General features: G+C 38.2%; 1 protein-coding gene across 9 annotated transcripts in view; it reads left to right on the top strand.

Annotated features, from left to right (window-relative positions):
- PTPN13 (protein tyrosine phosphatase, non-receptor type 13) overlaps nucleotides 1-26,657 on the top strand; it is a 222,664-nt gene that overhangs the window by 120,287 nt on the left and 75,720 nt on the right. For all 9 annotated transcript variants that reach the window (XM_027544958.1, XM_027544962.1, XM_027544959.1 and 6 more), the window contains 8 exons: nucleotides 6,631-6,850; nucleotides 11,581-11,655; nucleotides 11,774-11,948; nucleotides 17,373-17,526; nucleotides 17,789-17,927; nucleotides 18,679-18,831; nucleotides 22,418-22,600; nucleotides 25,557-25,719. In XM_027544958.1, coding sequence (XP_027400759.1) covers nucleotides 6,631-6,850; nucleotides 11,581-11,655; nucleotides 11,774-11,948; nucleotides 17,373-17,526; nucleotides 17,789-17,927; nucleotides 18,679-18,831; nucleotides 22,418-22,600; nucleotides 25,557-25,719 — 1,262 coding nt within the window. The remainder of the gene's footprint in view (nucleotides 1-6,630; nucleotides 6,851-11,580; nucleotides 11,656-11,773; nucleotides 11,949-17,372; nucleotides 17,527-17,788; nucleotides 17,928-18,678; nucleotides 18,832-22,417; nucleotides 22,601-25,556; nucleotides 25,720-26,657) is intronic.

Raw genomic sequence — 26,657 nt, forward strand, 5'->3', positions numbered from 1 at the left:
CACTCAGTACTGAATATATTAATGTGTGTCTTCTTCATGTGTGCACAGATCCCTTACATGAACAGAAGCATATTGTTAAAGTTAAGCATTAATTTGAAATTCATAGTGTAATATTAGAGAATCAGAAGTTGCTTCAGAATTTACTACCAAACTATAGTAATACTTTTAAATTTGATATCTCAGTTCATTTGATTTAGGTACCATTATATACAAAAGTATCATTTGGAAATTAACAAAAACCTGCCCCTTAGCTGACTAATTCTGGCAGGCAAATGTTTCATACCCATAAACTGTTAATAGTCTAGGTAACCCTACCCATGTGATTAAAGCAGACAGTTTATCCAGGGTTAACACTCCAAGTAATTACATACATTGCACTAAAATTATTCTGTAATATTTCAGTTTTTATGAAATTTATGTCTTTTTCTCATGTTCCTTTTTAAAATGTCCGTGATACTTTCTATAAGGAAAGTTCTAATCAGTGTTCATTTGCCTAAAGTGATATAATCTTCACATAATAGCACTGTATATTACTATAACCCCATTGTGGGAATAGTAATTGCAATGAGCCTATTTTGGTAATTTTGACCAAAGAGATTAGAGACAAAGATAGATCTATGCTTGATAGTAGATAGTTTTGTTAAAGAAGCAAAACTGTTTGGAGATGACCAGCAATAAGAAGCAAATGTTGAATTGCACTAAGGTCTGTGTTGAATTGAGGAAGTCACTCCTCTCTATATCTGTAATTTAGAGAAAGCTTACAGTTAATATGATGCCTTCTTAGCTTAATCAAAAGAAGGAATAGAGAGCAATGGAAGAATTGTTGGAATTATATGTTAAAATTGATTGATTTTATAGTCAGTTTGCTAGTTATTTAGAAAACATATTCCTCCAAACAAAGTTAAATCATTTTGTGAGACTTACTTCAGTTTTCTTGAGAAGGTAACTCAAAAGCATGGGGATTATAAGAGAATCTTAGTTTTGACGGTTTCCAGTTTTTTTTTAGGAAACAATAACATTAAAGTGTTAGCTCATCAGATCATAATTTAGTGATAAGCTGCTTTTATTTCACACTTTAAGATGTTAAAAAACACAACTTGATGCTCATAGCATCTGCATTAGATATAGGTGAAACAGAAATATTTCTTTCAAGGAGAAGTTGACTGTTATTGTTGTTTAGTCGCTAACTTGTGTCCAACTCTTTGAGACCCCACGGACTTAAGCACACCAGGCTTCCTTGTCCTTCACTGTCTCCCAGAGTTCACTTGAACTCATGTCCATACAGTCGGTGATGCCATCCAGCCATCTCACCCTCAGCTGCCCCCTTCTCCTCCTGTCCTCAGTCTTTCTTAGCATCGGGGTCTTTTCCACTGAGTTGGCTCTTCACATCAACATGCAGCTTCCAGTGAATATTCAGGGTTGATTTCCTTTAGGATCGAATGATTTGATCTCCTTGAAGTCCAAGGGACTCTCAAGGGTCCACGGTTCAAAAGCATCAATTTTTTGGCACTCAGCCTTCTTTATGATCCAGCTGTCACATGACTACTGGAAAAACATAGCTTTGACTTTGTTGGCAAAGTGATGTCTCTGCTTTTTAATACGCTGTCTAGGTTTGTCATAGCTTTTCTTCTAAGGAGCAAGCGTCTTTTAATTCCATGGCTGCAGTCACCATCCGCAGTGATTTTGGAGCCCAAGAAAATTTTTCCACTTTTCCCCTATCTGTTTGCCATGAAGTAATGGGATAGGATGCCATGATCTTAGTTTTTGAATGTTGAATTTTAAGGCAACTTTTTCACTCTCCTCTTTCACCCTCATCAAGAGGCTCTTTAGTTCCTCTTTGCTTTCTGCCATTGGAGTGATATCATCTGCATATCTGAGGTTGTTGATATTGCTCCCAACCATCTTGATGATGTTTCCATCTGTCCAAGGAAAAACACATTAACTGAGGTATTGTCTAAATTTCTTATTCAAGTGCAGAGTTTTCTGTATGTGTACAAAGTCTTCTGAAAATATCTTTAACATGTCAGTACACAATCAGGAGGTTCTGTTTGTTCTTTAGGTCACGTATTTGTGAGATCTATAAATAGTTCTCTATTTAGATATGTTACATAATTCTTTATAAAAATTTCCATTCCTTTATCTAGAATGAAATGGAAAAAGAGATCCACACAGTGCTATTGATTTATATCATAGTGGGTGGGAGGAGATTAACAGGAAGTTATGAGTCAGATCCATCAAACTGAGTAATTTTGGATTTGAACTATCAAAAGTGTCTTTCAGTGACCAAAAAAAGACATTCAAAGCTATTTTCCAAAGAGCATCTCTAAATTTTTTTTCTGTGTTAACTTTTGAAGTACAGTTTTACATAGTACAATTCCTACTGCTTCTATGCGTATCTGTTTAATGATGTAACCTTTTTTTGTCTTGAAAGAACTTGTTTATCCGTTCCTAAATCATCTAGGTTTTGTGAGTTTCTTGTTTGTTTGCATGTGTTTTGTCTATATTTTGTTTGTTTTTGTTTTGCTTCTCAAACGTTGCAATCAGATACTGTGATGGGACACAAAATGATGATCAGTCACTTTTGTTATCTGTTTGTTGCTCTGGTAGAAAAGAATTTGAACAAGAAGGCTAATATATTTGATGAAAATGACAGGTGTTGGTTAAAATGTATAGATTCAAAGTTTTATCGTTTTCCTTGACCCCCGTTAAGTGAGAGCGAGCCATAAAATCATGTTCAATCACTGGCTCAATAGTGTCTTCCCTGGTGACTCAGAGGTTAAAGCGTCTGCCTCCAGTGCGTGAGACCCGGCTTTGATCCCTGGATCGGGAAGATCCCCTGGAGAAGGAAATGGCAACCCACTCCAGTATTCTTGTCTGGAGAATCCCATGGATGGAGGAGCCTGGTAGGCTGCAGTCCACAGGGTCGCAAAGAGTCGGACACGATTGAGCGACTTCACTCACTCGCTCACTCACCTTGTAGAGGGTACTTCTATGTACGGGAAATGAGATCATGAACAAGACCAAAAAATTCCCTCCAGAGATGTGATAGGGCTGAGAGATATTCGGTAAACCACTAAAAAAAAAGTAAGTAATGCACCATCAAAATGTGATGGTACTTGGAAGAAAAATAAACCACGCTAAAGAGATAGAGACTGCAAGGGTATGATGTCCAAGTTCGAGTTCACTTAGGTAGGCTGGTCAGAGGAGGCATCTCCTAAGGGTTAGGGTTAGGATTAGGATTAACTATTTTGAGTATAATGGGAATCCATTGGATGGTTGAGACATAGAGAGCTATGATCATATTTACATTTTAATGGGATTACTCTGATCTGTTCTGTGAAAAACAGATTACAGAAGTAAAAGACTGGTTTGGAGGTGATTACAGTGCTCCATTTGAGATGCATACAGCACAGACTAGTTTGTTAGTAATAGAGAAGAGTTGGAAATAGATTTCTTCAATGTTATGCCCTTAAGGATTTGCTGCTCATTCAGATGTTGGATTTGTAAGGAATGAAGAATGACTCCAGATTGTGTCCTAAGCAACCAGTGAATGATTGAGAGAAGGTTGCACATAAGTAACAAGTATCAAGAGTTTGGTTTTAGACATCTTAGGCTAAAGATGCATATACACATCCAAGTCGAACACTCACCTAAGCAGGTAAGTAGAATCAGAATTCAAGGGAGAGCCTGGAGTTATGGAAATATAAGGTAATTGAGGCCATGTGACTACATGAGATCAGATAAGTGTGACCTGTATATGGAGACTAGAAAAATCTGGAGGTCTGAGCACTATTGTGGTCTAAAGTTGTTATTGTTCAGTCGCTAAGTTGTGTCTGATTCTTTGTGACCCCATGGACTGTAGCACACCAGGCTTCTTTGTTCTTTACCATCTCCCAGAGTTTTCTCAAACTCATGTCCATTGAGTCAGTGATGCCATCCAACCATCTCATCCTCTGTTGCCCCCTTCTCCTCGTGCTCTCAGTCTTGCCCAGCATCAGGGTCTTTTCCATTGAGTCAGCTGTTCAGATCAGGTGGCCAATGTTTTGAAGCTTCAGCTTCAACACCCGTCCTTACAATGAATACTCAGGGTTGATTTCCTTTAGGATTGACTAGTTTGATCTTCTTGGTAAGGAACTCTAAAGATTCTTCTCCAGCAATGCAATTTGAAAGCATCAATTCTTCGGCGCTCCGTCTAACATTAAGAAATTAGAAATGAAGGAAGATCCAGAAAAAAAGACTAAGGAGGAGCCAGTGAATATTTATTTTTGGCTGTGCTGAGTCTTCGTGGCTGTGCATGCTTCTCTCTAGTTGCAGCAGTGGTTGGAGGGGAGGCGGCTGCTCTCTAGTGGTGGTACACAGGCTTCTCATTGCAGTGGCTTCTCTTGTTGCACAGCACAGGCTCTTGGGTGCTTGGGTTTCAGTAGTTGTGGCTCATGAGATTAGGGGCCCCATAGTATGTGAGATCTTCCTGCATCAGGAATCGAACCCATGTCTCCTGCACTGGCAGGAGGATTCTTAACCACTGAGCCAGCAGGGAAGCCCCAGAAGTCAGATGTTTAATGACTGAATAACTATGCTATAAGGTGCTTGGAGGTCAAGTAAGATGCAAACTAAGAATTATCCTTTGTCTTTGATTACACTGAAGGCAGTCTTTTCTGTGACTGTTTTGGGAACTGTTAAGGACTCAAACTATGGGTCTGAGTCCAAGAAGAAGTGGAGATAAAATTTAAAAGACAGTTTTGAAGAAACTTACTCTAAAAGACAGCAGAAAAATGAAATAGAATCTAAAAGGGGATATGGAACCAAAGAAGAGTTTTTTTGTTCTAAGTAGAAAATGGTACAGCATGTTTGTATGACATGAATAACCTAGTGGACAAGATGGATGATGCGTGTGAGAGGGTAACTGCAGGAGCGAAGTCTCTGGATAGGGAAGAGGGTTGGAACCCCATGTACAATAGAGGCTTGAGGCCTATGTAAGTGTGCAGGAGATCTATCCATTGTACCAGAAAAGATCAGAACATCGATCTGGAAAGTCTGGTGGTAGAAGGATAAGGAAGTTGTTTCCTGTTTGCTTCTTATTTCACCAAAAAAATTGAAGAGAAATCATCAGTTGAGAGAGAATGAGGGAGGAAGTTTTGAAAGAACTTTGATAAAAAAAGAAAAGGAAAAAAATATGAAATAGTTCTCTAAGAAAATGAATCACCATGAAGCACTGAGAACCCAGTGAGATCAGTCAGCATGGTTCTGCAGTTTCGTGAGAGTTCAGGACGTATGCCAAGAAATGATTTTCATGATGGGCTGTACAACTCAAGCAATGTGAGGGCTAGAGGGGGTTAATAGAATTAATGTATAACAGGTATAGAAAATTTAACATCTTATGGAAAAACTCTAACTTTTTGGCCTATCCAGTACTAACTGGTTTTATGACATAAGTGGAATGACATCTATCAGATGAATTACTGAAGACTGTGTTGTACCCTGAACCATAATACTTGTAATACCAATACCTGATAAAGCAGTGTGGTCTAGAAGATAAACATTTCTAACTTCAGATCATAAAGTAATCCATTAGTTAACATGACATTAAAAGTGTAAACACTCTAAGTCAAGATTCCTAAAGCATTAATATATCACATTTATGGGAAGTAAAAAATTTTTTAAAGTGTAAGTTTTAACAGAGAGGAAGTGGTCCAATCGGTGAACTAAAATTCCTGATAGAGTCAATGAATGGTTTGATGGAGGGTGTTAGAAGAAGTGAGCTAGAAAAAAACAAGGAGATTAGATGGAGAGGGTTTTGGAAGATAGAAATAGGACATTCTAGAGGCTGCACAGTTATTGTTATAGCCAACATGACTTGCCATGGGAGCAGAATTCTGGCTGAGATGGAGGAAGCCAGGGTGTTGTAAGACTCCCCAATCTCTGTTAACACCACCATGAATGATGATAGCAGTGGTGTTAGAGAAGACTGCGTCAGGCACTTAAGTCTGTAATGCATAAAGAAGAGTTGGCCAACAGAATGAAATCTAGAGCAAAGCAGATCAGTGAATGGTTTGATTTCATAGCTCATATTTCAAGGAAAGGGAAGAGACCTGGGTTTGATGCCTGGGTTGGGAAGATCCACTGGAGAAGGAAATGGCAGCCCACTCCAGTATTCTTGCCTGGGAAATCCCATAGACAGAAGAGCCTGGCAGGCTACAGTCAGAGTCAGATGCGACTGAGCAACTAACACTTTCAATTCAAGGAAGCTGGAGGCTCTTGGAGGAGGAGTCAGTAATGATCTGGAAACTGAAATAAAAGTCCAAGGAAATCTCTGTCTCATGTCCAAGCCCACTGGTGCAGGATTATGAGGATAAAACAGCCCCAATCTGAGAGAACCACAGCGGGAACAGTTTCAGATGTTGAGCTATTTCAGAGAAGAGGTAGAGGATATATATCTACCCACTGAAAATGAGACATCACAGTATATTAAAACATTAAAAATAGGACTGAGGAGTTACTTCAAAGGTTCTTTTGAAATGAAAAAATAAAATTTGTCTAAGTTCTTGATACCTTGCTTAACATGATATTTTTTTCTTGATTAGACTTAATATGTTTTTTTCTCAATCCACTTTTCACTTTTCTATATGGCAGACAATATGAAACACCTCTTGAAGGCAACTTAATTAATCAAGAGATCATGCTAAAACGGCAAGAAGAAGAAATGATGCAGCTGCAAGCCAGAATGGCCCTTAGACAGTCTCGATTGAGCCTGTATCCAGGGGACACCATCAAAGCTTCCATGCTTGATATCACCAGGGATCCCTTAAGAGAAATAGCTCTAGAAACAGCCATGACCCAAAGGAAACTAAGAGTAAGTTGATTCTCAGTAAGTTGTAACTGCATCTAAACTTGGTCTCATAGGGAAATGTTATGCAAAGTACTTTAAAAAATTGTATAATTCTGAATCTCATATTTAAGTTTCCTTTGATGTTAAATATCTTGTTGGTTGACATTAAAATATTTAGCTCTTTTCATGGTTTCATTTTTACAATAACATGAGATGGATTTACAATATCTTAACTGTATATTTTTAAAAGTATATTTGTGATCCTTAAGTCAACTGGCTTTATTCAGTATTGTGGTGGATTACCTTTTAATATTTATTATCCCACAAACCAAGAAGATCAGAGATAGAGAGTTCAAGGTTGGTTCAGAAGCTCAAGAATTCTATCAAGTACATTCCATCTTTCTGCTCTGCCATTCTCAGAATTTTGGCAGTAATTCTCTTTATAGTTAAAAGATGGCTGCATTAGCTCCAAGTATCATATCCTTGTATTAAAAAGTAAGAAAGAACAAATCTTGTTATCTGTGGGGGAGTTTTCTTTTATGTGTTTAGTTGGTTTATTTTTCTTTCATCATATATCCTCTGTATTTTTAAAAACATAAGCTCAAAATGAACATAGTCTTTTTTCATATAAAATATCATGAACATTTTACAACTTTTATAATATTATTGTTAAGGGCTGTGAGGTACTCTACTATGTGAACTTACCATGTACCATAATTTATTTAATCATTTTCCAGATATTGGACATTTAAAATCCTTCTAATTTGTAGTTACTATGAACATCCTGATAGCTAAACCTTTGCAGATAGCTTCCTCCAAGTAGAATAGCCAAGTCAAAGGCAAACACCTTTTTAGACATTTTTATACCTTGTCAAATTGCACTTTAAAAATTTCAGTTTATGTTTCCTCTGATCATGACTGTTTCACCATTTTCTTACTGACTCTCATTGTGTCATTCTTTTTTTTATCATCACCAATTTGATAGATGAGGCAATATCTCATTGTACTATTGCTTTACGAATAATTCTTCAAAAGCAAAGTAAATAATAGTAAAAGTGATAAAATCTAAAGCAATTTTTTTTTTCTTTCTAGTCCTATGCTAAGAAAGTATATTATCTTATTCCGTTTTGGGTTTTGTTGCTTATTTCAGTCTTCTTAAAAGCAAATTTATATACCCTGAAATTGACAGAATTCAAAATTTTCCTCCTAATTTTCTAAGAAGAAAAGTGTTGCATGGTGAAAATTACACTGAACTACAAATTAAGAGACTTGGATTCAATTTCTAATAATTTCATTTCTAATATGATGTCTTTATGCATATTTTTAAACCATTTTGTGTCTGTCTCACTGTGCCAATTTTTAAAATGTGGAATTAAGTTGTAATTTATAAGACAGATTCCAGTTTTAAAGTTATTAGATTTCAATAAAATATAACTCAATTTATTTTAAGCCAAAAGGAAGAAATTCCATAAGACTTCATCAATTTATCATTATAAATAATACATTTGTCAAAATTAAGCAGTAGTCAGGATAGCATGGGTTTCCAATAATTAAAGGCACACATAAAGCAAAAGGGGCACACACATATACACATCTTTTCCTAAATCATAGTTTCAGAGAACTAATACAGAATTTTGTTACATTAAGGAGTCATAAATGATATTCTGTACCTTTATTGTATACCACTGTTACGTGTCATCTCACTAAAAACTTGTGTTTCCTTTTAGGCAATGCTATCTGGCTATTTAAAAAAAAAAAAAAAAAGCATACTTTTTTCAACAGACTACATCAGTGACTAAAGAATTTGAATTGCTGATCATTGAAGAACCACATAGTATTTTTTCTTAAAAAAAAAAAATGAACAGGAAGGGAAAATTCCCCAGCGGTCCAGTGATTGGGATTCCACACTTCAACTGCAGAGTGTGGCCAAATAAATAAAGGAGGAAGGATACATTTTTGAGTCTGATAAAGAGTTCTAGTGCTCAGAGGACCGATTTCACAATTGAATTAATATTCTTTTCTAAAACATAACTTTTTATTTTTTCTAGATTATTTTTGGTGTAGGCACATTTTAGTGTTCATACTCAGTTTCTTTAGTTGATTTGTATCAGATTCTGTCTTTAACATGGCAAACCATTGTCATTTCTTCTACTCTGTTTCTATTCCCATTTAAAATGTGTCCTGCTGGTTCACTGAAAATTAACAAATGCTTAATGTTAAACTTTTACCTAAGTGGAATGGGGTCACATGTTCGACACTCCATTGATTGGATAGAATTCCCACATCAAGTAACCAAATGAACTGTACAGAGAAGATGCAAAGAAGAAACCAACAAAAATAAATCTCCGTATATTTATGAAGTGCACAAGAGTGCATGCCGGGGACCAGCCCCGGCTGATCCAGGGTATTCGAAGGAGAGACGGCGTAGGCAAAGATCAGGCGACAATTGCTTAATTAAATGTTAATTAAGGATATAAAGAGTAATAGAATGAGGATAGCTCAGTGAGGAAATTTAGTGGAGAAAAGCGGTTGAAATAAGGATAGCTCAGTGAGGAAATTCAGTGTAGAAAAGAGGCTGAATAATTCAGCCAGAAGGTAAGAGAAAGAACGACATGGTGAGACCAAGTTTCGGTGAACAAGGCCCGCACTTTATTTTCCAAAGTAGTTTTTATACCTTAAGTTATGCATAGAGGATAATGGGGGAAGGGGTAGAGTCTTGCAGCAAACCAGGCTTTCTTCCTGCAAACTTATCATATGCAAAAGCTCAGGTGATTTGCATCATCTTCTGGCCCGGAGGCCTGTTAACATTTTAAGACCTTTTCTTCAGAAAACTTATTTTTCTCTAAAGGTGATTGGTCAGGAGCCACCCTCCAAAAGCATTAGATAAAGTTGCATTCCTACAGAGCAAAGGTGTGGTGGGCTATAACAAGAAAAAGAATTAACTCAAGGGTCCCAGGTTACAAACATTAAAGCTACTATTTACACCAATTATATTAATCAATACACTGCCAGGGACACAGCAGGTAAGGGATATGGAAACTTAGCAGCAAACATTGGCCCAACAAGTGAAAATCCCTTCACCAATACAATTTCTAATCAATCTTTTAACTACTCAAAAGAATCTGTGTTTAAACAGTTTAGAACATCTCCTGCCTCTCACAGTTGGGAGGCTCTGAACAATCACATGAGGCCGGAAAAACCTATTCAGGCAGGCTAGAGGATTTCCAAAGGAGTTTGTAGGTTAAACACTGTCACACCCAGGAATTATTAACTGGAGCTGTAAGCTAACTTTTTTCAGAGAGGTAGTGGGGGACAGCCCCCCGTAAAGTCAGAGGTGTAGGTGAAAGCACAAAGCAGAAAGTACGCAGACTCTGGTTTTGGGGGTAGATTGCTCGAGAATTTCCAGGGAGACTCCTGAGGCTTGATCCCGCCTTGCGTATTCCAAGCCTCCTTCCTCATGACCTTTGCCAGAGGCGGAGCTCGCTCCCCGCAAGTGCACACACACACAAACACGTAGACCACCTGCCTTAGGCCTCAAGATTAGCCCTGTGTTCATTCTACTTTTCTTCCCCTTTGGATGTCATGTTTCAGTCTATTCTGAATCCTACTCCCCCATTGAAGTCTAACTGTTTTAAGTTATCTTTTCAAACAATTCTTCTCTCTAGGCAGAAACCCCTGGATGTACAAGACATAAAGGGAAAGAGTAGATTGAAAAGCAGTAAATGCAGAGTGTGGACTCTACTTCTCCTAGCTCCCGAGATACTGTTTTCGTAGTAGAGGCAGCAGTGCAGAGCAGAGACCGTGACACCTATAATAAGCCTGCCTGCATGCTAAGTCACTCAGTCATGTCCGACTCTTTTGGGACCCATGGACTGTAGCCCACCGGTATCCTCTGTCCATGGGATTTCTAGGCAAGAATACTGGAGTGGGTTGCCGTTTCCTTCTCCAGGTATAACGTCCCTAATTGCTACTAATTAGAGTACAGGGTTGTGAGAACTTGGTTACAGGTGAATGTGTCTTTTGTAGTCACAAAGCAGATGTGGGCCACTAGAAGACTTGTTTTAGGACAAATTGAATATCACTCTCTGAAATAATAAGATTCTATTCAATTACTTTTCACATTAGCAATAGAAACCAAATCCTTATATGAACTTGATAACCCTATATTCAATAAATGAGACTGGTGGTTTTTTTGAGAGAGAGAGTTTGGGTCTACCTGGAGTCCAAAACATGAAAACCTTTATTTATGTAAAACGGTATAAACCCAGGCTTTATATTTTACATCTCTCGTAGGATTCGAAGCTGATAAAATTAATATTTACAGTGTAAGGCACATTTCAGCCTTATTCTTTTTTTCTTTGAAACTGACATATTTTTACCTTATAAACATGGCAGAGTATTCAACATTGAAACAGAACAACAATGAAACTGGTTTTTAATTGCACTTCCAGTTTATACATTAAGTATTATATCTTTGAGCCTACCAAATTTCTGATTGTCTATTTTTGAAAAATGATTATAATTCTGCTGTACTTCTTTATCAAAAGTTATACATTTGTTTCAGATCTCTAGTTCTAATATGATGACCTTACATGTAGTTTGCTATTATTATTTGATTATTTATTATATTTTTATTTATGTTATTTTTTAATTTTTTATTATTTATATTATTATTATTATTACATTATTTTCCTTTCAAGGGAAGAGCTAGAATAAGTGATAATAACTATTGATTCCTCTTCTATGATTCACAGAATTTCTTTGGTCCAGAGTTTGTGAAAATGACGATTGAACCATTTATATCTTTGGATTTGCCACGGTCTATCCTTGTAAGTAATAAGACCACTTTGTCACTCTGAGAAAATAACTTTGGTAATGATTTTTTAAGCAGTTAAAATTCTTATCATGGTTCCATTGGTAACTGCCATTCATTTTTTTCAATTGTAGACCAAGAAAGGGAAGAGTGAAGATAACCGAAGAAAAGTTAACATAATGCTTCTGAGTGGACAGAGACTGGAACTGACTTGTGATACCAAAACAATATGTAAAGATGTGTTTGATATGGTGGTGGCCCATATTGGCTTAGTGGAACATCATTTGTTTGCCTTAGCTACTCTCAAAGGTACCAAGACATTTTAAACTCAGGGTAGAGTGTGGAAACCTGGCATCAGTGACCTCCTATACCCATTCTACCTAACCTTCTTCTGGGGAATATTGGTGGTGGTTTAGTCACTACGTCATGTCCAACTGTCTGTGAGCCCATGGACCATTAGCTCACCAGACTCCTCTGTCCATGGGATTTCCTAGGCAAGAATACTGAAGTGAGTTGCCATTTCCTTCTCCAGAGGATCTTCCTGACCCAGGGATTGAACTCAGGTCTCATGCATTGCACTCAGATTCTTTACCAACTGAGCCACCAGGGAAGTCCTTGGGAAAATTTAACTAAATGGATATGTCAGCATTGAGAAGTAGGAGTTAGGAGCTGTCTTTCTTTTCCTAACTCAGTGCATTGTCTTAATAGCTGTGTCTTTTTAGTATCTTCTGTACTCAGCCCTGAAGATTTGTCTCTGGCATTGTCTATATCAGTTCAGTTCGGTTACTCAGTCATGTCCAACTCTTTGCAACCCCATGAATCACAGCACACCAGGCCTCCCTGTCCATCACCAACTCCCGGAGTTCACTCAGACTCACGTCCATCGAGTCAGTGATGCCATCCAGCCATCTCATCCTCTGTCGTCCCCTTCTCCTCCTGCCCCCAATCCCTCCCAGCATCAGAGTCTTTTCCAATGAGTCAGCTCTTCGCATGAGGTGGCCAAAGTACTGGAGTTTCAGCTTTAGCATCATTCCTTCCAAAGAAATCCCAGGGCTGATCTTCAGAATGGACTGGTTGGATCTCCTTATAATATATTTTAATTGTTATATTTGGGGGATCATTATTTACCCAAAAATGTACTTTAGAAATCAGTATCCTCTAATATGAGTTTGAATATATAGCGAGACCCTATTTCCGAATCTCCATGTGAACTCCTTCAGCTTCAGTTCAGTTCAGTCGCTCAGTCGCGTCCAACTCTTTGCGACCCCATGAACCACGGCATCCAGACCTCACTGTCCATCACCAACTCCCAGAGTCTTCCCAAACTCATGTGCATCGAGTCGGTGATGCCATCCAACCATCTTATCCTCTGTCGCCCCTTCTCCTCCTGCCCTCAATCTTTCCCAGCATCAGGGTCCTTTCAAATAAGTCAGCTCTTCACATCAGGTGGCCAAAATTTTGGAGTTTCAGCTTCAACATCAGTCCTTCCAATGAACACCCAGGACTGATTTCCTTTAGGGTAGACTCTTTGGATCTCCTTGCAGTCCAAGGGACTCTCAAGAGTCTTCTCCAACACCACAGTTCAAAAGCATCAATTCTTCGGCAGTCAGCTTTCTTTATAGTCCAACTCCCACATCCATTCATGACTACTGGAAAAACCATAGCCTTGACTAGGCGGACCTTTGTTGGCAAAGTAATGTCTCTGCTTTTTAATATGCTATCGAGGTTGGTCATAACTTTGCTTCCAAGGAGTAGGTCTTTTAATTTCATGACCGCCGTCACCATCTGCAGTGATTTTGGAGCCCAAAAAATAAAGTCAGCCACTGTCTCCACTGTTCCCCCATCTATTTGCCATAAAGTGATGAGACTCGATGCCATGATCTTAGTTTTCTGAATGTTGAGCTTTAAGCCAACTTTTTCACTCTCTTCTTTCACTTTCATCAAGAGGCTCTTTAGTTCTTCACTTTCTGCCATAAGGGTGGTTTCATCTGCATATCTGAGGTTATTGATATTTCTTCCAGCAATCTTGATTCCAGCCTGTGCTTCCTCCAGCCCAGTTTCTCATGATGTACTCTGCATATAAATTAAATAAGCAGGGGGACAATATAAAGCCTCGAGGTACTCCTTTTCCTATTTGGAACCAGTTTGCTGTTCCATGTCCTGTTCTAACTGTTACTTCCTGACCTGCATGCAGATTTGTCAAGAGGCAGGTCAGGTGGTCTGGTATTCCCATCTCTTTCAGAATTTTCCACAGTTTATTGTGATCCACACAGTCAAAGGCTTTAGCATAGTCAATAAAGCAGAAATAGATGTTTTTCTGGAACTCTCTTGCTATTTCCATGATCCAGCGGATGTTGGCAATTTGATCTTTGGTTCCTCTGCCTTTTCTAAAACCAGCTTGAACATCTGGAAGTTCACGGTTCACAGATTGCTGAAGCCTGGCTTGGAGTATTTTAAGCATTACTTAACTAGTGTGTGAGATGAGTGCAATTGTGCAGTATTTTGAGCATTCTTTGGCATTGCCTTTCTTTGGGATTGGAATGAAAACTGACCTTTTCCAGTCCTGTGGCCACTGCTGAGTTTTCCAAATTTGCTGGCATATTGAGTGCAGCACTTTCATAGCATCATCTTTTAGGATTTGAAATAGCTCAATTGGAATTCCATCACCTCCACTAGCTTTGTTCATAGTGATGCTTCCTAAGGCCCACTTGACTTCACATTCCAGGATGTCTGGCTCTAGGTGAGTGATTACACCATCATGATTATCTGGGTCATGAAGATCTTTTTTGTATAGTTCTTCTGTGTATTCTTTCCACTCTTCTTAACATCTTCTGCTTCTGTTAGGTCCCTACCATTTCTGTCCTTTATTGAGCCCATTTTTGCATGAAGTGTTATTGTTCAATTGCTCAGTTGTGTCTGACTATGAGACCCCATGGACTGTAGCCCACCAGCCTCCTCTGTTCATGGGATTTCCCAGGCAAGAAACTGAAGTGGAGGAAGGCTTTCTTATCTCTCCTTGCTATTCTCTGGAACTCTGCATTCAAATGGGAATATCTTTCCTTTTCTCCTTTGCTTTTCACTTCTGTTCTTTTTACAGCTATTGGTAAGGCCTTCTCAGACAGCCATTTTGCTTTTTTGCATTTCTTTTTCTTAGGGATGGTCTTGATTCCTGTCCCCTGTACAATGTCACGAACCTCCATCCATAGTTCATCAGGCACTCTGTTTATCAGATCTAATCCCTTAAATCTATTTCTCACTTCCACTGTATAGTATAAGGCATTTGATTTAGGGCATACATAAATGGTCTAGTGGTTTTCTCCACTTTCTTCAATTTAAGTCTGAATTTGGCAATAAGGAGTTCATGATCCGAGCCACAGTCAGCTCCCGGTCTTGTTTTTGCTGACTGTATAGAGCTTCTCCATCTTTGGCTGCAAAGAATATAATCAATCTGATTGCAGTGTCGACCATCTGGTGATGGCCATGTGTAGAGTCTTCTCTTGTGTTGTTGGAAGAGGGTGTTTGCTATGACCAGTGCATTCTCTTGGCAGAACTCTATTAGCCTTTGCCCTGCTTCATTCCGTATTCCAAGGCCAAATTTGCCTGTTTCTCCAGGTGTTTCTTGACTTCCTACTTTTGCATTCCAGTGCCCTATAATGAAAAGGACATCTTTTTTGGGTGTTAGCTCTAGAAGGTCTTGTAAGTCTTCATAGAACTGTTCAACTTCAGCTTCTTCAGCATTACTGGTCGAGGCATAGACTTGGATTACCGTAATATTGAATGGTTTGCCTTGAAAACAAACAGATCATTCTGTCGTTTTTGAGATTGCAGCCAAGTACTGCGTTTCGGACTCTCTTGTTGACCATGATGGCTACTCCCTTTCTTCTAAGGGATTCCTGCCCACAGTAGTAGATATAATGGTCATCTGAGTTAAATTCACCCATTCCAGTCCATCTTAGTTCACTGATTCCTAGAATGTTGATGTTTACTCTTGCCGTCTCCTGTTTGACCACTTCCAATTTGCCTTGATTCATGGACCTAACATTCCAGGTTCCTATGCAATATTGCTCTTTACAGCGTCGAACCCTGCTTCCATCACCAGTCCCATTCATAAGAGGGTATGTTTTTGCTTTGGCTCCATACACATAATGCCTTTTATTTTTTTAACACAAATTTAAGTATTTGTTAGAAATAGAAATTTTATTCACAAAGACAGTATTAAAATTTTTTGTTATTATTACAGAATTTCAGACATGGAGAAACATTTTCAAGAATAGTCAAAAAAATTCCCCAGTACTCTTTATTCAGATTCCACCAGTGTTAATATATTATTACATTTGCTTTCTCACTGTTCTCACTCTTGCTCTCTGTGGAGACAGTGTCTTTCTTAAATGTTATCAGTTGATGACTGAAGCTAAGTCTTTTCACATTTTTTAAACATTACATCTGCTAACCTTTGACATTCACAACCACTGTGGTCTCAGAACACAGATTCGGTAGAAGCTGATGCTGTTTATCAGTTAGAATTGCCATAGCATTAAGAAACCCTTTGGAATTGGGTTTTACTGAATATTTCTTTAATAAGTTACTATATTTGTAAATTGCTTTTCAATACTTCAGATTCCTGTTTACCTCAAAATAAAAAGCTTGACAACAAGGTACAATAAATTACAATTGCAGGATCAAATCACCCTGAACCCCTTCAAGATCAGGATAACACTGTCTTCTTCATACAAGAATTATCTTTCAACTTAGTTTATTGAATTCTTGTTTCTTAAAAGCAAATAATTGATTTTGTAAAATAGTCCAATAAATATTCAGTTGGTGTGTACTGATGTTCTCTCACTTTACTGATTACAGTGTTAGACTAATCATGTAATCAGTGCCCACTCACTCAGTTGAGTCCAACTTTCTGCAGCTCCGTGGACTGTTAACCGCCAGGCTCCTCTGTCCCTGGAGTTTTCCGGGCAAGAATAGTGGAGTGGGTTGCCATTTCCTACTCCAGGGAATCTTCCCCACCCAGGGTTCGAATCCACATCTCTTGCATCTCCTGCATTGGCAGGCAGATTCTTTACTACTAGGGCCACCTGGAAAGCACATAAACATGTAATACTATCTATATAAAAATATTCAATTAGTCAAAATTTTTATTTAAATTGTACCTAATTTCTTAAACATTCTGGATAAGTCAGATTTTACTGACTAATCTTTTATTTGGAGAGAGTCAAACTAAATGATATGATAGCTAAAGATAAAATGATGGTTATTGTTCCTCCTCGGTTTCAGTGGTAGTTCAAGTATAACAGATCCTAGCTAACATTTATTGAATGCTTACCACTTGACACATGCTTTAAACTACCAAGTGTTTTATATCCGTTATGTCTTTTGATCTCTACAAAAACCCTAAAAAGCAGAAATTAGCACTATTCTGATTTTATAGACAAGAACACTGATGTCTGGATAGGTTACCTAATTTACTCAGTATCTCACAGGTAGTAAATGATGTGGCCAGGAGTTAAATCCAAGTCTCTCTGTCTTCAGAGGCCTCATTTATGAAAGACTGAGCCATATTGCCGGCCATCCGTATGCAGTGTATCAGAATTCCCTGCCACACTTCTTAACAATCCTGTTAATAGTGTGAAGCTGTTTTGTGCAAGTCTGACCACAAAATGAAGAAATTAAAAGATGACATGAAAGTATTTTTATTTTATCTGAGTATTTCTCATTCTGTTCTAGATAATGAGTATTTCTTTGTTGATTCTGATCTAAAATTAACCAAAGTGGCCCCAGAGGGATGGAAAGAAGAACCAAAGAAAAAGAGCAAAGCCTCCATTAACTTTACTTTGTTTTTCCGAATTAAATTTTTCATGGATGATGTTAGTCTGATACAGTGAGTACACAAGAGTTTCTCTGTTTCTCTTTTGGCCCCTGGTCTTTTGACCCTTGAGTTTACTGATACTGAATTATTTGCTTCTGACCAATGATAAAGTCTTCTTTATCATAAAAGAAACATTTCTTTCCACATTTTTTATTCATTTCTCATGCTTAATCATAAGCCATGTTGGCAACTAAACTTATATGCCAATTTAAAAAGTCACCCAGGCTTCAAGATCAATAGCCTGGATGTTTTGTGTGTGTGTTTATTTTCCCAGACACACTCTGACCTGTCATCAGTATTATCTTCAGCTGCGAAAAGACATCTTGGAGGAGAGGATACATTGTGATGATGAGACTTCTTTATTGCTAGCTTCCTTGGCTCTCCAAGCTGAGTATGGGGATTATCAACCGGAGGTATGATTTATTTTTTTCTGCGGGACAAGTATTTTGCATTATTGTTCTTATCCTCAGCATGGTTAAAGACTGAACCTGGTTGAGTGTTTACTGTTTAGATCCGGAGGTTTTTGAGGACAGTTCAGTGCCTCAGAATGACAAAGTTCCCCGTGTATATTGGTTATTTAAAATCACGTAGTGTGGGATTTTTTTCTTTCTTTCTTTCCTTCCTTCTTTCTTTTTAAAATTATCCCTTTTCAGAGTTTTGGGATATCTAGCACTTAGCTTCCTAGCTCCCTATTTCTAACTCACAGATACTAGACATAAGGGCTTCCAGCCAAATCTGAATCAAAGGGGTCTTCCATCTCGCCCGTGGATCCTTGTGGCTGAGAACCTAGCCGAGCTCTCTCTATGGGAACACATGTTCAAGGCCAAGTGCACCTGAATATACACGGACCTGAGAGGAAGCAGGAAACTGGAAGAGACTGTGCCACTCAAGTAGCACCCTTCACAACAGTAGCCCTTAACTTTAGTGACATTTGGTTTACATTTGGTCTGAGATTATCAGTCTTTCCTCAAGCTTACCAATCAGTTCAATCTTTCTGTTCTGCCTCACTGAATAAAAGAAAAAGACTTAACTGTACTTTTTCTAAAACTCACTCCTCAGAGAGAAGAGTGAATAGGAATACCTGATCTCTTGGTTGAGGCAAAAACTTTAAGACTGGAGGAAGAGATCAAACAGACTTTCTTACCAAACCACTCTCCTTTCTAGGTTCATGGTGTGTCATATTTTAGACTGGAACATTACTTGCCTCCAAGAGTGATGGAGAAACTTGATTTGTCCTATATTAAAGAAGAACTACCCAAATTGCACAATACCTACATGGGAGCTTCTGAAAAAGAGACAGAGTTAGAATTTTTAAAGGTAAGCCCTCCAGAATACAAACAATAAACTGTATTTTTCCAAAGTAAACAAGAAATGTTGGAGCCATATATCTAAAAACTCAGGTGCCAATAACTGAGGCTATGTGCTTCATCTCCTCTTATTTATTCCTGGCTAAAACCATAGTATTTTAATTCTCATTTTGTAAAAGAGGGAACTGAGGGTCAGAGAAGAGACATAGTGTTCCCAAAGTCAGTGGCTGGAATGTGGATCACAACTGTGATTTGAACTCATGTCTATCTGAGTAGGGATTATATTCTTTTATCCTTTTTTATACTCTCAAAATCAAGATATATATTTTAATATATAGTGAAACTATGTGTAACTTTGTTACATATTTTCCAAGTCTCCTGTAAATGTGTTATCATACTTTCATAATTGAAAAAAGAAAAAAAATCAAGATATGTTGTAAAGAATAAACAATTTTGTGACTGAATAAGAGGGGCAAGTTCAAACTAATTCTAGAGTTGTTTTGCTTTTTTGAAAAAAAAAAAAAAGCTTAAGATTCAATTAAGTCTTCTAAAAAATAGTCTTTCCATTAATGCCAACTAATTCATGCAGGGGACTGGGGGTTAGAAAAAGTGATTTATATCTTTAATTCTGCCACCAGCTACCTATAAGACCTCAGATGCACGTGTGTGTGTGTTTGCTCAGTCACTTCAGTCGTGTCCAACTCTTTGCAACCCTATGGACTGGAGCCTGCCAGGTTTCTCTGTCCATGGGATTCTCCAGGCAAGAATACTGGAGTGGGCTTCCAAGCCCTCCTCCAAGGGATCTTCCTGACCCAGGGATGGAGCCATCATATCCTGCATTGCAGGTAGATTACTTTACCACTGAGCCACAGGGAGAATCAGATGTATAATAGTGCATTTATGATTAGAAAAGATGGTGCTTCCAATATGAATAACAAATACATGATAACATTCTATTGAGAAGAGAAACTTCAGAACATTCTTGTCTTACTGCTCCCTAGCATGTAACAGTGTTCCTTAACCTTGCTGCTCTGTAATAAGGGAGCCAGGTTTCCCAGCCCTACAAATACCTATGAAAGGGTTTCATTCACAGACTCACACTACATTTAATCTAGGATTCATGGTTTGTTTTGTTTAAGGTGAGTCTACGTTTAAAGACATCACATTTTACATTATGTGCTTATTTTTTTCCCCTCAGTTATTAAATTTTTTACACTTGCAGGAAATAAATATCAAGTTATATCTTTGTCAACAAAGGTAGAAGACATTAGCACAGTGGAACGATTTTGCGTGGGGATTTTCAGACAGTCTTTCATTTGAATTCTTGTTTCAGCCAGCTGGGTGAATGTGGACAGTGTACTTAAAATCTCTCTGAGTTTCAGTTGTCCCTCTCTAAGTACTGTGCTTAGTGCATAATAGGTTGCCCTTTTCCTTCTAATAATGTATCCTCTTCCTCCTTTTCTCTATAGCTTGAGCATGCTTCTTCTAACATAAGAATTTTTTTAATCTCATTAATATACCCTTCCAAGGTTACCCTTCTATTACATATCATATTGCCTTTGAAAAATTTTTCTTTATGTAAATCTGCTTTATTGAGGTATAATTTGCATATAATAAAACTGACCACTTTTAAATGTTCGATTCAGTGAGTTTTGATGATACATGTACAATTGGGCATTTCCTACCTGAGCGGTAAAGAACCCACCTGCCAATGCAGGAGACACAGGTTCAATCCCTGGGTCAGGAAGATCCCCTGGAGAAGGAAATGGAAACCCACCCCAGTAATCTTGCCTGGAGAAGGAAATGGTAACCCACTGCATTATTCTTGCCTGGAGAATCCCATGGACAGGGGAGTCTGGCGGGCTACATACAGTCCATGAGGTTGCAGAAGAGTTGGACGTGACTTAGTGACTAAACTACAACAACATACAGTTGAGCAGCCACTCCACAATCGTGATAAAGAGCATGGGCTAGCACACTGTGGCCTGCCTGTTTTGTATGTAAAGCTTTATTGGAACTTGGCCAAACTTGTTTCCATATGGTCTGTATCTGCTCTCACACTGCAACAGCAGAGTTAAGTATCTACAACAGACATCATATGACCCACAAAGCCTAAAATATCTGGCCCATTAAATAACAAGTTTGCCAGCCCCCAACATAACACATTTCCAACACCAGAAAGTTCCCTCCTGTTGCTTTCTAGTCAGTCCCTTCCCCTACTCCTAAACTCTGGCAACTACTGATTTGTGTTCTATCAGTATCATTTTCTCTTTTCTAGGATTTCATTGAAAGAATCATATATCACCTAGTCTTCTGTGTGCCTCTTTTTACTTAAAGTAATACTTTTGAGGTTCATCTGTGGTGTGATGTGTATGGTGCTCAGTCCCTTGGTCGTGTCTGACTCTTTTGTGACCCCATGGACTGTAGCCCGCCGGGCTCCTCTGTCCATGGGATTCTCCAGGCACGAATACTGGAGTGGGTTGCCATGGCCTCCTCTAGGGGTTCTTCCTGACCCCGGGATCAAACCCAAGTCCCCTGCGTCTCCTGCACTGGCAGGCGGAGCCTTTACCACTACCACCACCACCCCTGGTGTGTATGTAGTTTGCTTATTTGTGACTGAGTCGTTTTCTGTTGTACAGATTAGCAGCAAGTTTTGTTTACCGTTTCTTTAGTTAATGGCTATAAAGCTGATGTCAATACGCATAGACTGATTTTTGCATGAACATATGGTTTTGTGCTTTTTCCCCTCTCAAGTGAATACTTAACATTAGGTTTGCTGGGATCTATGGTAAGTGTGTGTTTAACTTCTACAAAATTACCAAATTGTTCTCAAGTGGTTGTACACTTTTGTACTACTGCCAGTAACGTATGGAATTTCCAATTGCTCTGTACCCTGAATAGCACTTGGTATGTTTTTTTTTTCTTTTTAGCTATTAAAGTAGGTTAAGTAGAGGTATATGACTGTGGTTTTACTTTGAATTTCCCTAATTACTGTTATTTTCAGCATCATTTTATGTATTTGTTGTTCATATATATTCTTTGTTGAAGTGTCTAATAAAATCTGTTGCCCTTTTTTTTATCTGGATATGTGTTTTTTTGTTGAGAAGTACATGTTCTTTGTATGTTATAGATGCAGTTCCTTTATCAGATGTATATTCTACATAAATATATTCCTGGTCTGCGACTTACCTTTGTTTTCTTATCAATGACTTTTGAAGAGCAAAAGCTTCTAATGTTAATGAAGTTTCAGTTTACCAATTTTTTCTTCTATGGTTCCTACTTTTTATGCCCCATCTAAGAAATCTTTCTCTAATTCACAGCCATAAAGATTTTCTAAATTTTATGGTTTTTAGCTATAAATTATAACTAAAATATAAATTTTATCATATATTTAAGTCTCCTCCTTTTGGGGGTAATTGTCATGTATTGGTAAAGTAAGGGTCAAGATTCATTTTCTCGGCATGTGAATTTCCAATTCCAGCAACATTTGTTTAGAAGGCTGTCCTTTCCATATTAAACAACACTAATACAACTACTGAGTCCCTCCGCCACCTATTGCCAAGGTGCATTGCTGTGTTGTGGTATTGTTCCAACAGGTCTGCCAAAGACTGACAGAATACGGAGTTCATTTCCACCGGGTGCACCCCGAGAAAAAGTCACAAACGGGAATACTGCTTGGAGTCTGTTCTAAAGGTGTCCTCGTGTTCGAGGTTCACAATGGAGTTCGCACACTGGTCCTTCGCTTTCCATGGCGGGAAACCAAGAAGATTTCTTTTTCTGTATGTCCATTTTAACCTCTTTTGATTCTACGTTTAAATAGGTGTTGCTGATTTCCAATGTAACATATTAATTGACTTTCCTTAAATGAACTTCAGACCTTAGCATTCAGTAGGGCTTATCTTTATGTCTTAATACTATTTAACTCCTCTTTCTTGGTTGTAGGAAGTATTATTGAGGTTTTGTTTTTGGTTTCCTCAGGAGGTGATTTTTAAAAGAATTCTTAGCTAGTTATATGCTCAGTTAACTTTAGTTAAATTACAACCAAGTTGACTTCTCTGTTAAATCAGAACTTCTCACATGGAGAAAACCCACTAATGTATTTAAGATTGATGATTACCTCAATCGCAGTGAACTTGGTCTAGCTCAGTAATAGGCCCCTCACAACAACTATATTTGAATCTCAGTGGTCCAGAGGTTTACTGGCTTTTAAAATTAGCCTCAGGATTTTCTACAGTTTTCAGTTTTAGGGTATAGTCTCTGGAGATAAAGTTAGGAAAGTGGTTTTTAGAAAATCATGTTTATGAAAGATACTGAGGCATATTTGATTTGGGGTGTAGATGGAAAATCTGAACTTGATGTGCCATTAGTAAACCCCAGAGGCAAACCAAAAATCTGTTCAAGTATTTGTTTCCCTAAGAGTGTTCAGGGACTACTGACATCTTTAGTATATATTTGGGCTGAAATATGGTCTCAGGCTCAGAGGAGCCTTGTATGCTGCAGTCCACGGGGTCACAAAGAGTCAGACGCCACTTAGTGACAACAACAATGGTCTCAGCAGAACAATGTTTATAAGGAGGCAATAGGAAGGTCCCAGCTGACTCTGGATAATCTCCAAAGTAGAGAACTTTGAAATCAGTTCTAGATTTAAGTCTGGTTAGTTGGTTGGTTTCCTGTGAAACCCAGAGTTACCACTAAAATAACCAGATAATAATGTATGCTCTCAGGAAAGCCCAGACCGTCCTTATGTTCCCAAGATTGTCAAGACCAGGAAATTACCTCAGTTTAATTTACTTTCCCCAATGGAAATGCTGGCAGAGCAAGTGCCTAGAAGAAACCATAGATTAATTAAAAATAAATCTAATTTGGACCAGTTTTGAAAAGGCAACAAATCAAATAATCATCTACATTCAGCACTCTGTCATTTGCCAGCTGTCACATCAGCCCTGCAATAAAAATAGAACAAGCTCTGGTGAGCTCATTTTTAAAGATCTCTAGTAATAAAGAATAAGCCACATTTCCCCGCAAACTATTCCCATCTTCAACAGCACTTGTTTATCATAAAGTTCTCGCTAATACAGAGCTCTCTTTTTAAACTCTCCTTTTTTTTCTTCCACTGGCCTCTGGAGAGATGGAAAAGTCACCCTTTTCCCTTCTCATCTCTTACCACTGAATTCTCCTAGACATTTCTTGTCCATCCATCAGTTAACATTTAGAACCAATATTCTTATGATTTGTTTCAAACCCGTACAGCAGTGGAGTTCAACATCCTTGGGAATTACTTGGTAGTGGTAAAGGCCGATGTTGGATAGGAAGAAAATTCCCCAACTATTTGAAGTGTTTCTACATAGACTACTGGTACTCAGGATGCTAGTTTGGTGCTACTGTATCTTGAACTCCTCTCTAAGACTTGCTGACCTCCTTTTTTTTTTTTTTAACAGAGTGAACAGGGTCCCCCAGATCTCATTGGTAACAACATCTAGCAAGAATTTAATAGTCCTATTTTGTTTTTAAGACCGGGAATCATGGAGATGGCACTTGCCATCTCTTCATAACAGAATTTGAATAATACTCTGTTACATCTTTTGTGAGCCTGTGAAATTTGACTTGTCTGAGCATGTTTCTGCATTTGACATAAAGACAAAGGACATGAAATAGAATAATTTATAGAGTAGAAGAAGCCGGGAGCTACAGCAGATCTAACTGGGCTTGAGCCATTCTCTAGAGACATTAGTCTTAGATCCCTGACATGATGAAAGCTCATCTTTACGGCATCTTTTAAGGCATATGGATCGCTGCAAGCTAGAATATAGGTCACAGTATTAAGATGTCCTCTTATATGAGAGACATTCATTTTTTTAAGAAACAGGGAGGTACAGGTGATTTGTGGTTCTCTTCCTTTCCCTGAATTTAGCAAGACATTCTTGCTAAATGTCTCTAAATATTGATGTGTTTCATCTTTGAGCCCAGCAGTTACATTATCCGATGCTTTTATATGCCAACATTTTCCATAATTTCCCACATCTTCCAGCCCAGCCTTTATGCCACCAAGATTTTTCTTGACTAAATCACAGTTCTTATTGTTGGATATTATACCAGTTTTTGATGAACTTCATTTTCTTTATCCAAAGGATTAGGATATATATTTCTTGTCATTTTTTTTTCACACAGTTCTGGTGTTTGTAAACATTGTGGTAAACTCAAAATATCAGTAATCTTTAAAGGAAACTGTTTCCCTTGCTCATGGCTCCATGCATGTGTGCTAAGTCACTCAGTCATGTCCAACTATTTGCGACCCCGTGAAGTAGCCTGCCAGGCTCCTCTGTCTGTGAAGCTTTCCAGGCAAGAATACTGGAGTGGGTTTCCACTTCCTTCTTCAGGGGATCTTTCCAACCCAAGGATCGACCCACATATCTTCCGTCCCCTGTAGTGGCAGGCAGATCCTTTACCATTGCACCACCTGGGAACCCCTTTGTTGATGGCTGGTATACAGTTTATATAGTCTGACTTAAGCTACAGTTTCTAAAAGTGGCAAACAATATTAATTTCATTTATTTTCTGAATTTCTAACAATACAGGATTATATTTTTCTATATTTATATTAGATAGAAGTCAATGAATATGCGTGCCTAATGATGTGAAATAAAAATAATGTCTCAACTTATTCATTATTGTTTCTAGAATTGTTTTTAGATAGGTAAATATCCTAATTTTTAATACCACTGATTAATATTGCAGAAAAAGAAAATCACATTGCAGAATACTTCAGATGGAATAAAACATGCCTTCCAGACAGACAACAGTAAGATATGCCAGTACCTGCTGCATCTCTGCTCTTCCCAGCATAAGTTCCAGCTGCAAATGAGAGCAAGACAGAGCAACCAAGATGCCCAGGATATTGGTAAGGAGGTGCAAACTGTGTCAGATGACTCCAGGGTAAATGCATGATTTTTGCCACAAACTTTAAAAGGACTTCCATATTTAGGATGAAAATGACAAGGTACGTAGATGTCAAATGACTGAGTCAAATTCATAAAGGTATCATAAATGAAGCCGAGGCATCAATTTCATGGATATTTTGAAAATAAACAGCCCTGATGAGTCAGGGAGTACCTGTTGAACTATTTTGTGCTTATCGTTAGGCTAGCCAGTGTAACAATAAATACTGTAAAAGTTTCAGTCATATTCTCTACCCATAGTAAGCTTACACACTGTTTGGGAAGATAAGGACAATATACATGAAACAGTAATACACACGAGAGGGTCAGAGTTTTAAGAACAGGTTATATTGCACAGCCTCTGTGATCTACATTACAGGAGGAAAGGGAGATCAAAGGAGAGAGTATGAGAGTAGTCGCACTTGAATTGAAATTTGAAGGACAAAAATAGTTAAGTAGACTGAAGATAAATGGAAGGACTCTCCAGATGAGGGAAAAACATGGGAAACAAGGCAGGGAGCAAGGGGAGTTACATACCGTAACAGTTTTAGGGATGATCCATTTCCTTTGAACTTGGTCACATCCCTGTTCTGAGACTGAAGTGAATAACTTATAGTGCCCAACGTGAGCGCTCAGGAGAGTGATTTAACTTTTGCAGAGGAACCAACAGAAGAAACTAGTTTAGCTCTAAAAATAATCAGAGCTGAAATATTTAAAGCTTACTCTACAAGGCCACGTGTAGAGATTAAGGTTGTAGAAAGTCTAGTTCTGCACAGTCAGTTCTTAGGGACTTTAGCGAAGCATTCTGAAGAATTTGATTAAAAAATTAAATATGGTAGCACTGATGACTTTGTGCAGTAGAGCCCTATGAATTCTTTATCCAAACTTTCTCCTGTCCTAA

The sequence above is a fragment of the Bos indicus x Bos taurus genome, chromosome 6, assembly GCF_003369695.1.
Source record: "Bos indicus x Bos taurus breed Angus x Brahman F1 hybrid chromosome 6, Bos_hybrid_MaternalHap_v2.0, whole genome shotgun sequence".
In the NCBI taxonomy this organism is placed as follows: domain Eukaryota; kingdom Metazoa; phylum Chordata; class Mammalia; order Artiodactyla; family Bovidae; genus Bos; species Bos indicus x Bos taurus.